The 15,669-nt window shown below is 42.9% G+C and overlaps 1 protein-coding gene across 1 annotated transcript; it reads right to left on the bottom strand.

Moving 5' to 3' along the window:
• Positions 1–1,620: 1,620 nt before the first annotated feature.
• On the bottom strand, positions 1,621–12,396 carry LOC120064898 (acylphosphatase-2-like). The gene is made up of 4 exons (XM_039015490.1): positions 12,140–12,396; positions 11,351–11,367; positions 10,860–10,969; positions 1,621–2,088 (listed from the first exon to the last, which is right to left on the bottom strand). The coding sequence occupies exons 1-4, from the start codon at positions 12,270–12,272 to the stop codon at positions 1,974–1,976; spliced, it is 375 nt and encodes a 124-aa protein (XP_038871418.1). The 5' UTR covers positions 12,273–12,396; the 3' UTR covers positions 1,621–1,973.
• Between the last annotated feature and the right edge of the window lie 3,273 nt (positions 12,397–15,669).

Genomic DNA, 15,669 nt, shown 5'->3' with positions numbered 1-15,669 from the left:
CAATCACATCAGACCAACAAATCTTTTTAACATCACCCACATAAGACTCACAGCAAAATCTTTTGAATGATCTCTTATACACTATTTTAGGCCCAGCTGTTGGAAATGTGGCTTTCCTGGATATAGCCACTATATTGTTATCACTGCATCCAATGGGTACGGATATAGCTTTAGAACGAAGTTCTACAGCATTAGTAAAAATGTGATCGATACATGTGGATGATCTTGTTCGTGTAGTGTTTGTAAACACCCTGGTAGGTTGATTAATAACCTGAACCAGATTACAGGCACTGGCTACAGTAAGAAGCTTCCTCTTGAGCGGACAGCTTGATGAAAACCAGTCAATATTCAGGTCCCCAAGAAAGTAGACCTCTGTTTACATCACATACACTATCAAGCATTTCACACATGTTATTTAGATACATCCTGCTAGCACTTGATGGCCTATAGCAACACCCCAAAAGAAAAGGCTTTAGATGTGGCAAAGGGGACCTGCAACCACAACACTTCAATAACACTTGACATAAGATCTTCTCTAAGCATTACAGGGATATGGCTCTGAATATATACAGCAACTCCTCCCCCATAAGCATTTCTGTCTCTTCTATAAATGTTATATCCTTGTATCCTTATATAATTGTGTGTAGGCCAGTGACCCAAAAAAATCTCAATTTAATACATTTCAAATTCAGTCTGTAATACAACAACATTTGGAAAAAGTAAAGAGGTGTGAATACTTTCTGAAGGCACTGTATAAAAAGCAGGCAGACAGGCATCCAGTTACTGTTCGATTGAACGTTAGAATGGGCAAAACGAGTGACCTAAGCGACTTTGAGTGTGGTATAATCATCAGTGGCAGGTGCGCCGGATCCAGTATCTCAAACGGTCGTGCTCCTGGGTATTTCACGCACGACAGCGTTGAGGGTTTACGGTGAATGGTGCGACAAACCACATCCAGTCAGCGGCAGTCCTGTGGGAAAAAACTGCTCATTGATGAGAGGTCAAAAGGATAATGGTAAGAATCGTGCAAGCTAACAGGCGGGCCACAAACAGACATAACGGTGCAGTACAACAGTGGTGTGCAGAACGGCATCTCGGAACGCAGAACTCATCGAGCCTTGTCACGGATGGGCTATTGCAGCTGATGACCACACTGGGTTCCACTCCTATCAGCTAAAAACAAGAAGCGGCTCCAATGGGCATGCGATGACCTCCACTGGAAAATTGAGGAGTGGAAAAACATTGTCTGGAACATGACAGCAAGTTCAGTTTACTCGAGTGGCCTGTGCAGACCCCAAACCTCAACCCAATGGAGCATATTTGGGATGAGATGGAACGGGCTGTTCACAGCATGAATGTACTGCTGTCCAATCTGCAGCAACTGCGTAATGCCGTCGCGTCAGCTTGGACCAACATCCATGTGGAACGTTTCTGACACCTTGTAGAATGCCCTGAAGAATTCAGACTGTTAAAGAGGCAAAGGGGGGTCCGACCTGGTACTAGATGCGTGTACCTAATAAATTGTCCGGTGAGTGTATGTTACATCCATGTTGAGAAAAACAACTCTGCAGATCCTCAAAATATTTTTAATATTTAAAACTAATGAAAATGTTCACACAGTGGTTTCACTAAATTATTTTATTTCTGTCTTTGATGGGATGAACTCAACATTGTAAAGGTTGACTATTATTGACATATATGGTGGCATTTAAGTGCAATTTAAAAGTTGCATTTAGCAAACTAATAATGTCAAACTTCTGTTGTGGGTGACATGATAACAGAGCATTCAAATTACTTTTCTTCAAACAATAAATAAATGGCATAACAGGCTTCAGAATGACATTTAAAACTGTGAAGATATGAATATTACAGGTCAAATCAAGCACCTTAGAAGTTGAGAAGCTACTAATTCCTTTGGGGCAGGCCTCAGGGTGGATACTTGCTGCTGCGGTGCTTATTCGCTGCTCTGGCAGTCAGTAGCGAGTGCCAAAGCCATGGATTTCCAGTTTGGGGATGTCCCTCTCGTTAGAGAACTCGGCGTGGTCAATGCGTGAGCTGGGACTCCCCACCTTACTCAGCCACACCTTCCTACGGAAAGAGAGAGAAAAGGCTCACAATTCCGAGTCAAAACAACACCTTACAAACTGTCACTGGTATTCAAAACAAGTTCTATAAAAGACACGTAAAATAATTTTCAATTTTCAGGCAATAATCTCTTCTGATAATATAGTACGTAGTTCAGGTGTTTTGATTAGGCTTTTGGGACTACTCCATTGATTCCATTGTACTGGACTAAACAAAATAAAGGGCAGACAATGTATTAAACAATCTATTTGAACCAGGTCTGGTGTCAATGCATTGACAGACATAACAATAAATATTGCCAACTACAGCCAAGATTTGGCTGTAATAGGCCATATGTTTTGAGTCCCCAGCATAACGCAAACACAATGGGATCAATTCATGTTCGTGATAATCATCTCATGGGTGCAAGCGATGAGCTAACACCAGAGGACCTATGTTCCCTTTCCTCGCAGTCTGTACGCTAAATCCCTCATGCTGTATTCTAGTGAATCAAGAGGTCACTAAATGCATTATGGTCCTCTGAGGGCCCATCACTCCATTCTGATTGGATAAGTGCGAGCAGCAAGGCACACCGGTTGGCAGTCGGATGCTTTTTTCAAGGTGGGTCTGTGTTGAGACTGCCGGGAAACATCTTGCGTTGGAGGCTAGGATGGAGGAAATTGACTAACAACAAAAGAGAGATGTATGTATCGTTGCCATGGAAGAGATGTCTCATTCTCTCTTACAAGGGTGCATTGATATTCCCCTACTATTTTGCCTTTCAATGAAATACAAGTAATTCTACTGGTGGTTCCCTAGGCTATGCATTATCAAGTTGAGCACAGAGTGTCTGAGCTTCGGGAATACAGGATTTTTAAAAAGCCTAGAAAATACAGTTAACTCTGGTTAACTCTGACAATTTTATACCTCAGTGCTGTCAAATATGTTGATTATTGTGCATTGTCCCTGACAAAAACTATATAAATAACTAAAATGTTATCAATACTGACATTGTAAATATAGGATACACACCAAGGTGTATAAAAGAGAAAAAACACTGAAAATTACAAATCTACTAAATAAAAAAATAAACGCAACATGTAAAGTGCTGGTCCCATGTTTCATGAGCTGAACTGAAAGGTCCCAGAAATGTTGCATACGCACAAAAAGCTTATTGCTCTCAAATTTTGTGCACAAGTTTGTTAGTGAGGATTTCTACCTGACAGGTGGGGCATATCAAGAAGAAGGCAGTCTGAAGGCAAGACGAGAAGGCAGTCTGGCCTAATACTGTAAATGTCCTGGGGACTTTAAGTAGCAACCACCTAGCAGACTGGGTATGGTAACTGCTGGTGGTGAAGGAGACCAGACTACAGAGGGAGTATACCAAAAAGGGCTTTGTAGATGAACACATTGTGACAGCCCTGAATTTTTCTGAACCGTCTCAGTGCTTCTCCTTCCAATAGGGCGCTTCCCCTTTAATTCCCAATTAAATAGCCAGCATCAGCTGCGCAAAGGTGGGGTTGTGATGGAGACATGAATGAGGAAGTGGTCAACCCTCAGTTCTGAAGCTTCTCTCTTCCGTTTGTTTTGTTGCATTTAAAAGTGTGCTTTTGTAGCCTAATAGCTAGTTTACCCAGGATCGGATCCACTTTGCATCCGTGGACTACACCTCTCCGTTGTTCTTCGTGGCCTTTCTCCGCTGGAGATCTGTTGGCGGATTGGATATTTTTCAGTCTCTCGGTTCCAGCTTTGATGCACCTGTACTGACCTCGCCTTCTGGATGGTAGCGGTGTGAACAGGCAGCGGCTCGGCTGGTTGTTGTCCTTGATGATCCTTTTGGCCTTCCTGTGACATTGGGTGCTGTAGGTGTCATAGAGGGGCAGGTAGTTTGCCCCCAGTGATGCGTTGTGCAGACCGTACCACCCTCTGGAGAGCCTTGCGTCACCACAACGTCTGAGTGGGTGGACCATTTATGTTTGTCTGTGATGTGTACGCCGAGGAACTTAGAACTTTCCACATGTCCCTTTGATGTGGATAGGGGGGGTGCTCTGCTGTTTCCTGAAGTCCACAATCATCTCCTTCGTTTTGTTGATGTTGAGTGAAAGGTTGTTTTCCTGACACCACACTACGAGTGCCCTCACCTCCTCCCTGTAGGCTGTTTCGTTGTTGTTGGTAATCAAGCCCACTACTGTTGTGTCGTCTGCAAACTTGATGATTGAGTTGGAGGCATGCATGGCCACAGTCGTGGGTGAACAGGGAGTACAGGAGGGGGCTGAGCACACACACTTGTGGGGCCCCAGTGTTGAGGGTCAGCGAAGTGGAGTTGTTTCCTACCTTCAAATCCTGGGGGCGGCCCGTCAGAAAGTCCAGGACCCAAATACACAGGGCGGGGTTGAGACCCAGGGCCTCCAGCTTGATGAGCTTGGAGGGTACTATGGTGTTGAATGCTGAGCTGTAGTCAATGAACAGCATTCTTACATAGGTATTCCTCTTGTCCAGATGGGATAGTGTGATGGTGATTGCATCGTCTGTGGACCTGTTGGGGCGGTATGCAAACTGAAGTGGGTCTAGGGTAGCCGGTAAGGTGGAGGTGATATAATCTTGACTAGTCTTTTAAAGTTACTACATGATGACAGAAGTGAGTGCTACGGGGCAGTAGTCATTTAGTTCAGTTATCTTTGCCTTCTTGGGTACAGGAACAATGGTGGCCATCTTAAAGCATGTGGGGACAGCAGCCTGGGATAGGGAGCGATTGAATATGTCCGTAAACACATCAGCCAGCTGGTCTGCGAATGCTCTGAGGATGCGGCTAGGGATGCCTTCTGGGCCAGCAGCCTTGCGAGGGTTAACCCATTTAAATGTTTTACTCACGTTGGCCACGGAGAAGGGGGAGCATAGTCCTTATTAACGGGCCGCAACGATGGCACTGTATTATCCTCAAAGCGGACAAGGGTGTTTAGTTTGTCTGGAAGCGTGACGTCGGTGTCCGTGACGTGGCTGTTTTGTTGTTGTTGTAGTCTTCGACTTCCTGTAGACCCTGCCACATACGTCTCGTGTCTGAGCCGTTGAATTGCGACTCCACCTTGTCCCTGTACCGGCAATTTGCTTGTTTGATTGCCTTGCAGAGGTTAATATTCAGCCATATTCCCAGACCTCTTTCCATTGTTAAATGCGGTGATTCGCGCTTTCAGTTTTGCGCAAATCCCGCCATCAATCCATGGTTAGGGTAGGTTTTGATAGTCACAGAGGGTACCTTATCTCCAATGCACTTCCTTATAAACTCACTCACTGAGTCAGCGTATAGATCGATGTTGTTCTCTGAGGCTGACCGGAACATATCCCAGTCCGCGTGATCAAAACAATCTTGAAGCCTGGATTCCGATTGGTCAGACCAGCGTTGAATGGTTCTAGTCACTGGTACATCCGGTTTGAGTTTCTGCCTATAAGATGGTAGGAGCAAGATGGCGTCGTGGTCGGATTTGCCAGCCCAGGACCTCTACATCTGGCTTCTTCACCTGCGGGATCATCTGAGACCAGCCACCCGCAGCTGATGAAACTGAGGATTATTTATGTCTGTAATAAAGCCCTTTTTTGGAGAAAAAGAAAATTGCCAGCCCACCCATGGCTGCGCCCCTGCCCAGTCATGTGAAATCCATAGATTAGGGCCTAATCAATATATTTAAATTGACTGATTTTTGTCACGTTCGTTTGTAGAAACGGACCATGGCGCAGGAGATGTTGAGTCCCACATAATTTAATGAATAAAGTGAAACTTAGAAAAGACAAAAAAACAAACTAACAACGAACCGTGACTACAGAGATGCTATGTGCACTAACTCAAAACACAAAATTCAATATCCCACAAACACAGGTGGGGTCAAACACTACTTAAATATGATCCCCAATTAGAGACATCGATTACCAGCTGCCTCTACTCCACCATAGAAAATAAGGACTCTCTATGGTCAGGACGTGACAGTACCCCCCCCAATGGTGCGGACTCCGGCCGCAAAACCTGAAACCAAAAGGGAGGGTTAGGGGGTGTGTCTAGTGTCGGCTCTGGTGCAGGACGAAGAACCCGCTCATCCCGCCAGCATCGGGGGAGGCTCCGGTGCAGGCCGAAAAACCCGCTCATCCTGCGGATCCAGCCATGGACCCAGGCTGAACACTGTGCCCGGACCGGAACAAGATGCAGAGGAAGGCTCCTGCCCTGGAGCGGGACTGGACACCGGCCTGGACATCGGTGCAGAGGAGGGCTCCCGCCATGGAGCTGGACCGGACGCCGTGTTCGGACTGGGCATCGGCTCAGAGGAGAGCTCCTGCCATGGAGCTAGACTGGACGCCGTGTTTGGAAGCTCCGGGCCGTGGACCGTCTCAGGAGGTTCCGGGCCGTGGACCGTCTCAGGAGGTTCCGGGCCGTGGACCGTCGCCGGAAGCTCTGGACTGGGAACCGTCGCCGGAAGCTCTGGACTGGGGATGGTCGCAGGAAGCTTGGTGCGTGGGGCCGGCAATGGCGGTACCGGACTGGTGACATGCACTTCAGGGCGAGAGCGGGGAGAAGGAACAGGACGTACTGGGCTGACCTGGTGCGTATAGCCTGCATCAATGGTACCGGTTCAATGACACACCTGGCATGGCGAGTGCGAGGAGCTAGCACAGGACATACTGGGCTGTGGAGGTGTGCATCTGGGCGAGTGCGAGGAGCAGGCACAGGACGTACCGGACTGACCACCCCGTGTGCTCCCTCCCCAAAAAATTGGGCTGTCTTTTGGGCTTTCCTTGTGGCCGCGAAACCCGGCGTCGTCGCTGATCTCCCTTCTCTCCTTGCGTCTCCGGCCAACGAAGGCGATCCTGTCCTGCCAGGATTTCTTCCCAAGTCCAGGATACACTCTCCTCCTGGGCACGCTGCTTGGTCCTGTTGTGGTGGGATATTCTGTCACGTTCGTTTGTAGAAATGGACCAAGGTGCAGCGGATGTTGAGTTCCATATAATTTTATGAATAAAGTGAAACTTAGAAAAGACAAAAACAAATAAACAATAAACTAACAACGAACCGTGACTACAGAGATGCTACGTGCACTACCTCAAAACACAAAATTCAATATCCCACAAACACTACTTAAATATGATCCCCAGTTAGAGACAATGATTACCAGCTGCCTCTAATTGGGAATCATACAAATCACCAACATAGAAACATGAAAACTAGAACACCCACATAGAAATAATAAACTAGACTAACCCCCCAGTCACGCCCTGACCTACTCCACCATAGAAAATAAGGACTCTCTATGGTCAGGACGTGACAGATTTCCTTATATGAACTGTGTAACTCTTTGAAATTGTTGCATGTTGCGTTTATATTTTTTGTTCAAACTACTATAGCACATTTCTGAATCACAGACCACACACATACAAACAGAGCATTTTAAATAGGTACTACATTCGGACACAGGCTATTACAGTATTATACACAATGTATTAAGTGCATAGATCTGCCCAGTTTTTCAGGAAACTAAACCCTAACAAAAGAAAACAGGGAAATTGGAAAATAATTGCACTTGCTAGCTGCCAAGGGAGGGAGGTATTTAGCCAAATGAATCCTTTAAGAACACCCACCCTTGCTTGTTTACGTTTCCCTATCTCACATTTCTGAGTAGTTGGCAGAGGAAGACCTTTATTGGATGTCTATAACCTTTCTTACCCCTTTGCGTTTTCTATAGAGGTGTGAGTAAGCACTTTGAAAACATGCTCCTTCTCTCTCACTCTACCACATCCGCTGGTCAATAACCCCCCACCCAATGTACACAGTGGAGCCCATCTGTGTTTTCAAGCGCAGGCTGCTGCTCATTGTTTTCAAGGGAAGAACTGGGAGGCTCCAACCCTCTCACTGGTTTGGGGAAGCTAGATAGCATTGAAATGCTACACATTGTGTGGATGAGTCAGTAAAGTGCCTTCATCGTGAAGTGGTACCATTACTTTGTGTACTGTTTGACAAGCGCCCTTTGAGACATAGCTAGATCTAACATTCCAACAACATCTTGGATTAGTTCAAATTAAGCTAGCCTTATCTCCACACTACTGAAAAGGATAATTCAGATAAAAGGCCCCAAAAAATACAGATGAAGTGGTGGATATCAGGACTAAGACATGGAACGAAAGGAGTTAAGTCAGCAGACTAGCAATTCCAACCCTGCCAAAGAGAGGTGAAAAGTAAGACAAGGGAAATATTTATTGTTCATGAGGGAGGGAAAAAAGAGGGGGGAATGCAGGCAGACTCCAGCAGATTCCAACCCCGCCTGCTCTGTCCGTTTCAATATTTAATGACCAAAAACATTTCTGTTCTCACATCTCGTGTTCGCAGGCCGGAATGAAAAGGAACACTTTTTTTGTGCAGCAAAAGCTCAACCCTCAAAAGGCAGTGTCAGGCACAGTTGAATGACTACAAACACTGCAGTGTGTACATAAAGAAATACACATATTTCAAGAGGAACCCTCTCCCCAAATTTCAGAGCTAGATAAATACTCTATAGCCAATGGGTGAAGGAGCTTCCCAGAGATTAATGTTAAGGTAGTTTAGGGTAGTTTTTATAATGTACCATTTTTCATCACATAGCACATTTACCATTATGTAAGTCACAATAGAAATTAGAAACAAGCCAAAGGATTGACGATCCATTGCAATCAATCTTTCTCTCTCTCACACACACACACAGGTCAGGCTTTGTGAAAGGAAATACTCCCCTGCTGGCCGGACCCTCCTCCAGCTCTCCAGTACATCTTGTTCCCATTTCCCAGTTCGTAGAAAACCTGGTGATGTAATCCACAGCTCGACCCAGGCTGACTTACTTTCCCATGTACCTCAGTTTTAGGAACTACAGGCTGAGCCACACCCACCAAGCAGGTCAGGGAAGTAGTAAGATGAAGTTGCCCCTCAACACTGATCTGAAGTCAGTTTAGCATCCTTCAGTTTTGTGCAAGCATGGGCAAAAGGGAGTTCCCTGAGATAAACAAATGAGAAGCCGGCACACGGAATATTGCTGCTACCCAGTGCTTTATTTCTGCACCCAAATACTAATTCCTTTTTCTCAGTAATATCCTTTAGTCCAGCACCGGTATTTGCAAGTTTAGGATGTGCATATCACCCTCCTTTTCTTCAAGAGGGAGTTTCTACCATACACCAGTCTATTCCATTTAAATCCATGGGGGGGAGTTTGTGAGCGCACCCTTTGGGGATAGAGAATCAGGCCACAGCCTGTGACTAGGCATGGGAAGCTCTATTCTAGAGTATTCCATGGGGCAGGGATCATCAACTAGATTCAGATGTGTGCCAATTCCTTCTTGAGCGGATGGTCAGGGGGCCCGAACATACTAAAAAATATTTTTGGGACTGCAAATTGACCGCAAGAAGCACAAACAGATATAACATTTGACTAAAACATAATCCTTTCAAACATTGCTTACATTTGTATATGGTCACATATCTCTCTATGTCTGGGAATACTTTGGAGCAGATTTTTTTAATTTTTTGAAATCACTTAGAGCTGATTAGCATTTTTTTAAATATCCAACAATAAAACAAATTTAAAAAATAAAAAAATCCCCCCAAAAAACTCACCAGTTAGTTGGGGAACCCTGGCATTTGGTAATAGTCTGGGCATATGATGACACCTACTGGCAAAGTACTACTTTGCATTCTCAATATACAAAGGTATTATCTCTAGTAAAGACAGTAAGGAAGTAAAAATGTATGTCCTCTGTTAAGCTCTCACAAGTGTGATGATATTAAAGTAGCTGCATGGTGTCAGTGATACTCTTGCCTGGTTTCAACCAAAGTAACTGCTCTGAGGTATGCCTACATTTTATTACTATTTTTTGCACTGACTCTTGCAAATGCTCAATGTACACTCACTGGACTCTAACCACACACTCACACATACTACACTGACACTAACACACACATTGATGCCACACACACACAACAATTCACACTCTTCACATACACTGCTGCTACTCTGTTTATTATCTATAGTCACTTCACCTCTACCTACATGTACATATTACCTCGACTAACCCCGTACCCTTGCACATTGACTCGGTACCAGTACCCCTTTTATATAGGCTCGTAATTGTTATTTTATTGTGTTACTGTTTTTCCTTTAGATTATTTAGCAAATGTTTCTTACTTTATTAAAACTTTGCATTGTTGGCTAAGGGCTCGCAAGTAAGCATTTCACATCAAGGTCTACACCTGTTGTATGCGGCGCATGTGCAAAAAACAATTTGATTTGATACATGTAGTATAGAGATCATTAAACACTTTACTTGCAAGTATGAAGTGGTATTAGTTGTTAAAAGCATGTATGAGCCTTTATGATTAGAATAAGGCTTATAATATGTTATCTCTCTGTGTGGCAACCAACTCAAAAACTGTCTTTAAATGGTAATGCAAAATAAAAATATTGAGTGTTGTGATGCTGAGGGCTAAATTCCATTGAACCAGCATTGCGGAATCATATAAAAAATCCCCCAAAATAATAACAGGTAGACCTGCCCCTCAGGTAGCTGATTCTTTTACAGAATAAGATGTGTTCAGTAGAGGAGGCTGGTTTGACTCCGTTCCATTGATTCCTTTCTAGACATTTGAATGAGCCCCTCCTATAGCTCCTCCCACCAGCCTCTTCTGGTGTGCAGTAGTTTGTAAACCAAGACATTGCTTATACATTCAAATGGAATGATTCATTGAATCGTGTCCTGTCTAATGAATTGTATTGTCTATCTCAGAGTGGACTTACATTTCATTGACCTTGTCATGGGGCCCCTGTAACTGGCCAATCACTGTTCCTTCTCTTGTGTTCTTCACCCAGCCATTAACACCCAGCTTCTTCCCCTGGTCTTCTGTGTACTGGAAAACACAGGACCAAAAGAAAGGAAGGAAAAACAGCACAGGGGGTGTAATGTTAGTGCAGTAACTGGGGTTATCTTCTTATAAAGATACCACTGTACAATGTATTTTAGAAACGGAACCAATGATTCTCTACACTGTGTGTGGGCTACATGAAAATGCTAACACGCTTCACTTTATCAATACGTATGGAACACAGAATTTAAAAAGAGGAGTACAGTTAGATGAAAGAGGGGAAAATACTAACATGTTGCAAATCAAAATGGAATGTGATAGGTTTTAAAATATATATATTTGTTCTACTTTTATTTTATATTAGTATTGTTTTTTTTTTTAAATAGCCTTTTACATGTTGAGGAAAATGTAAGTTAAGTTGCTCACCATTCTGAAGCAAACACCTGTAAGAACAAAACAAACATGAAAAGAAATAGGGGTAATTCATATCCAAATATTCCAGATTAGCTACATCTTGCTTTATTGACCTGATCCTTTCAGAGACTAGAAACTGTAGACAATCCAAGGGGCCATACACAGTCCTCTTTGGTTCTCATTCAAACCATTGACCACAGCACAGCCAATGTGTACAACAGTCCTGACGCGTGTAATACTATTGGAAACATCAGAAATTCTACTTTCATATCACCCCAAAATATTTTTTTCAAATACAAAATATACACTTACTGTGCACCGTCTTAACACAGATTCCAATTTCCTTTACCTGAACTATGACACTTCCTGAGCTAATGGAATCTAAGGCAAAACTAAATTATAACATTGTCTCAAAGCTATTACACTTCTTCCCCTGGTCTTTTTTTTGTGTATCTTCTGTATTTGTAAAGTTATTTTGGGATGATAATTAAGTTCGCAATCAAGGATAAATTGTTTTTAATTAAGAGCATTTCATGCCTAGATCAATTCCCCTCAACAATATTCAATGGGCTAACTTGAAGGGCTAACTTGCACCATGCCATAGGGGGAAACAATTGCATTTGAAAATATGGATAGCAGCATGCTATGTTTCGGTTGCAGAGTGAAAATTGTTACCAAACTTGCCTACTCAGTGAATCTACTTCAGGCATTGTGTGAGTTGACGATTTTACATACAGGCACAGGCTCACCCCTAAGGCAGACAACTGAACATGCGCAGGGTAGCCTAGTAAGCCTACCTACCCTGGACGTTCCCGAATATCTCGAAATCTACAGAGGCAAGCTTTTCACCTCCAACATCAACGTTGGTAGACATGGCAAGTAAAATAACCACTGTGGATAAAACTAAACTATATAGGCTTTTCACACTACCCATGCAATGAACCCAGGCCCTCTCCCGGCTAACAGATGTAGCTACTTTAGTTGCTTTGCTCAACGATAAGTCTGAGCTATACCCTGCTCACTGCCACCATTTTTCTTCTGCTTATGCGTCTTCTTCTAATTTAAGCAACTTTAGTGGTGAATTACTACCACCTACTGGACCAGACAGAGAAGGTCTAAAACCTGCCTAATCTCGGAAACCCTGATCTAAAATCGTGCGTAACTGCGTCAGATCCTCCATACCGTCTGTCCACGAGAGGTTAAACCCTGTGATAATATATTCGTTTTTTTGTGGGGGGGCTTATATTTGTCCTGTTACACACAAGTGCGTAATGACAATGTATTGTTTTGCATATCCCAACTCCCCCTGAGACACCCACAATTATAAAGGACCTCTGGGGCAATTAGGGCTAAAGGCCATGCTCAAAGGTACAGCAAAATAACTATATATATTTTTTTACTTTGTCTGCTCCGGTATTCAAACAGCAACCTTTACAGTTACTGGCTCAACACTCTAACCTCAAGGCTACCTGCCATCCCTTATTCTGATGTTTAGCTGACACTGATTTTGTGCTCAAGTACTCAACTTTTAATGTTAGCAGTCCCCCATGGCAGAAGCACCCCCAGATGCTGGTAGAAAAAGGTTGAGAAACATTGATTTAGCATACATATTGTATGGTACAAAATGATCTGCAGATGAAGTCTCAATAAAAGGATGGAAAATATTTGATTTAGATCTTCATTCTTTTTACATTAGTGTTCTGGTTGGCTCAGTTGGTAGAGCATGGCACTTGCAATACCAGGGCTGTGGGTTCAGTTCCCATGGGGGATCAGTATGAAAATGAATGCACTTACTACTATAAATTGCTCTGGATAGAGTATTTACTAGAATTTTTGAAGCTGCAGTTGGTTCTATAGATCAGTGAAACAAAATCTAATTTAATGAATTTATGTTTTAATTTATAAGGTCACTAAATGTGAGTAATTTCACACAGTGCATTGGAATGGATATTGTACAGTCATGTACATCATTCTCAACTCATAGGTAACAGCTTTGAACATGTTCCAACGTTTGTTGAAGAAATAAATAGGCTACAGTATATGTTCACTTATCAGTATTACCAGTACTGCAAATAACGAATATCATTTTTCAAGTTTACAGTATATTTTGCCTCCTGTGTTAAAAAAAGTGTTTTATTGCAGAGATGTCAATCCCAACTAGGGCTTGAACCCACGACCTTGAACCTGTCAACCCAACAGCATAGCCGTTACGCCAGAGATATAGATTTCTTCAATATAGGATGGGTTGTCTGGAGAATGCATCTTTGTGCTTCACTGCTCCACGTACCTCGAGAGGGCCGCAACCGGGTGCCATCCCACTTCTTACAACTATGTTGCAAATAGCAACAGTCCTATAGGTGTCTCGAAAGGTCTCCTGATGATGTCAATTTATCTTGACTGTGATTACCAATGTGGATATATGACTCGTGATGAGCAATGTGGCCTATCAATCTTAAAATAAGCCCTTTGACACTTGTTCAGGAGGGTAGGCCTGAACTAGTCCTGCGCAGTTGATGTGGGAGTCTGGACACAAATATTTGGTAATGTGCATTTTCCGAAAGTAAAAAGAAAGTATCTGATCAACAGTCTATTCCCACCACCATTTTTTAAAAGACTTAGTTACGAGAAAATAACTATTTCTTAAGCAATAATTTTGCTAGGACTGTCTGGGAGGGGTCTGAGTGAGGAGGGGAAAACTAGCTGTTATTGACAGAGAGGTTTGGAACTCTCTTTGTTATTGATCTATTAACCAATTTACCGCTTGGTGATCTCACCATGGAAAGCCGAAACTTCTGCACATGCAAACCTGCTGATTAGAAGGTTCTGTGTATATTTTATTTTCAACCAGCAACTAACACTGATCAAATTCTGTCACACTTTTACAGTGTTAGTTTCATCAGCTGTTGTACAATATGAAAAAAATGAATTTTGACTGCACCGGTCTTTTAAAATATTACTCAAACTGTGCAACACCTAGCTCAAATAAATGCTATTGATCAAGCAGGTTGTAAGGGGGTTGGCAAAGGAATGGTATTGTGGTTCAGTTTTCTTGTATTCCTGCCCCTTGTTATGAACTTTATGAATAATGACTAAATGATGTATACATTTAACGTAGAGCTATAACTAACAGAATACTACCCTGTCACTGTATGATTGTATGAAACCTATTAGAATCATAAAACTAAATCTAATGTGTGTAGTTTTAGTCAAGAATTAGAACAAGGACTTTCTGTTCCTTTTTGTCAGACAAGATTACTATGCTCCTTACAGGACATTCTGTCCCCACCCTGGGAGGGGAGAGACCTTGGGCTTGTAGTAGATTGTTTAACAGGTGACAGACAACGTGTGAGTAGGAGAAGACTTGTGAACTATGTTGCCATTGTATCTGAGAGGAGGAGGGACATTTATGATGAAATGTGAGGTATATAGACCAATGTACAGGAAATGATAGGCAGAACGTTCCCGTAAATAAACATTTGACTATTGTAGACTGGGCCTCTGTCTGTTTTTATTTCTATCAGTATCCTACAAATCCTGATATAGCAGACTGAGTAATTTAATTGAATTGGTTAAAGAACATGAGAACTTAATTCTCCTAACACCCTGCAGGAGTAAAGGGAAATGATAGAGTAGATCTAATCACAAAGGGTGCAGTGAAAAAGAATATAGTGGATCAGGTGGGTAGAGGTGTGGTAAAAACATTGATTCAAAAAGACTGGGTTGGATTGCTGGCAGAGACAATGGGATTTGAGTATTAAGGGGAGACATTTCTATAGTATAAGAACATCTGTACTGGAGGTAGTGTCATATAATGGTAACAGAAGGGAGGAAGTTGTCTTGTGTAAGATGAGATCATACAGGATTAAACTCTTCTTTAAATGTATACTGAAACATGACACTGGAATGTGCAATGGGTGTATGATAGATAAAACTGTTGAGAATGATTGATTATTGTGAACTGTATTCGCGAGCAGGCGAATGGGGACAAGAGAGTTGAATTGTTCTGCTCTCAAGAAAAGGGTGCCATTGAAAGGAGTGATTACTGGGGTAGTAGTAAATGTGAAAGTTGACCAACCGAAGGGGAAGATTCCCGGTGTTGGTGATGCTCGTCATTTGGTGCAACGCAGACCAGGTGTCGTGAGTGGTGAAACAGAAGAGCTGTTGTCTTTTGAGTTTTGATGTTGTCTTTTCCCGACAAAGTGATGTTAGGATATATAAGTTATTCTGTATGAGCTTTGGTGCCGAATACATTAAGTTGTTACAGGTGTCAAGCTTAGGGGCATGTGGCAGCAGTGTGTAGGAGGGAGGTTCCTACATGTGAGAAGTGTGCA

Source organism: Salvelinus namaycush, chromosome 2, assembly GCF_016432855.1.
Source record: "Salvelinus namaycush isolate Seneca chromosome 2, SaNama_1.0, whole genome shotgun sequence".
Taxonomy (NCBI): Eukaryota; Metazoa; Chordata; class Actinopteri; order Salmoniformes; family Salmonidae; genus Salvelinus; species Salvelinus namaycush.
The sequence above is the reverse complement of the archived record's forward strand: the minus strand, read 5'-3'. Positions and strand labels throughout refer to the sequence as shown.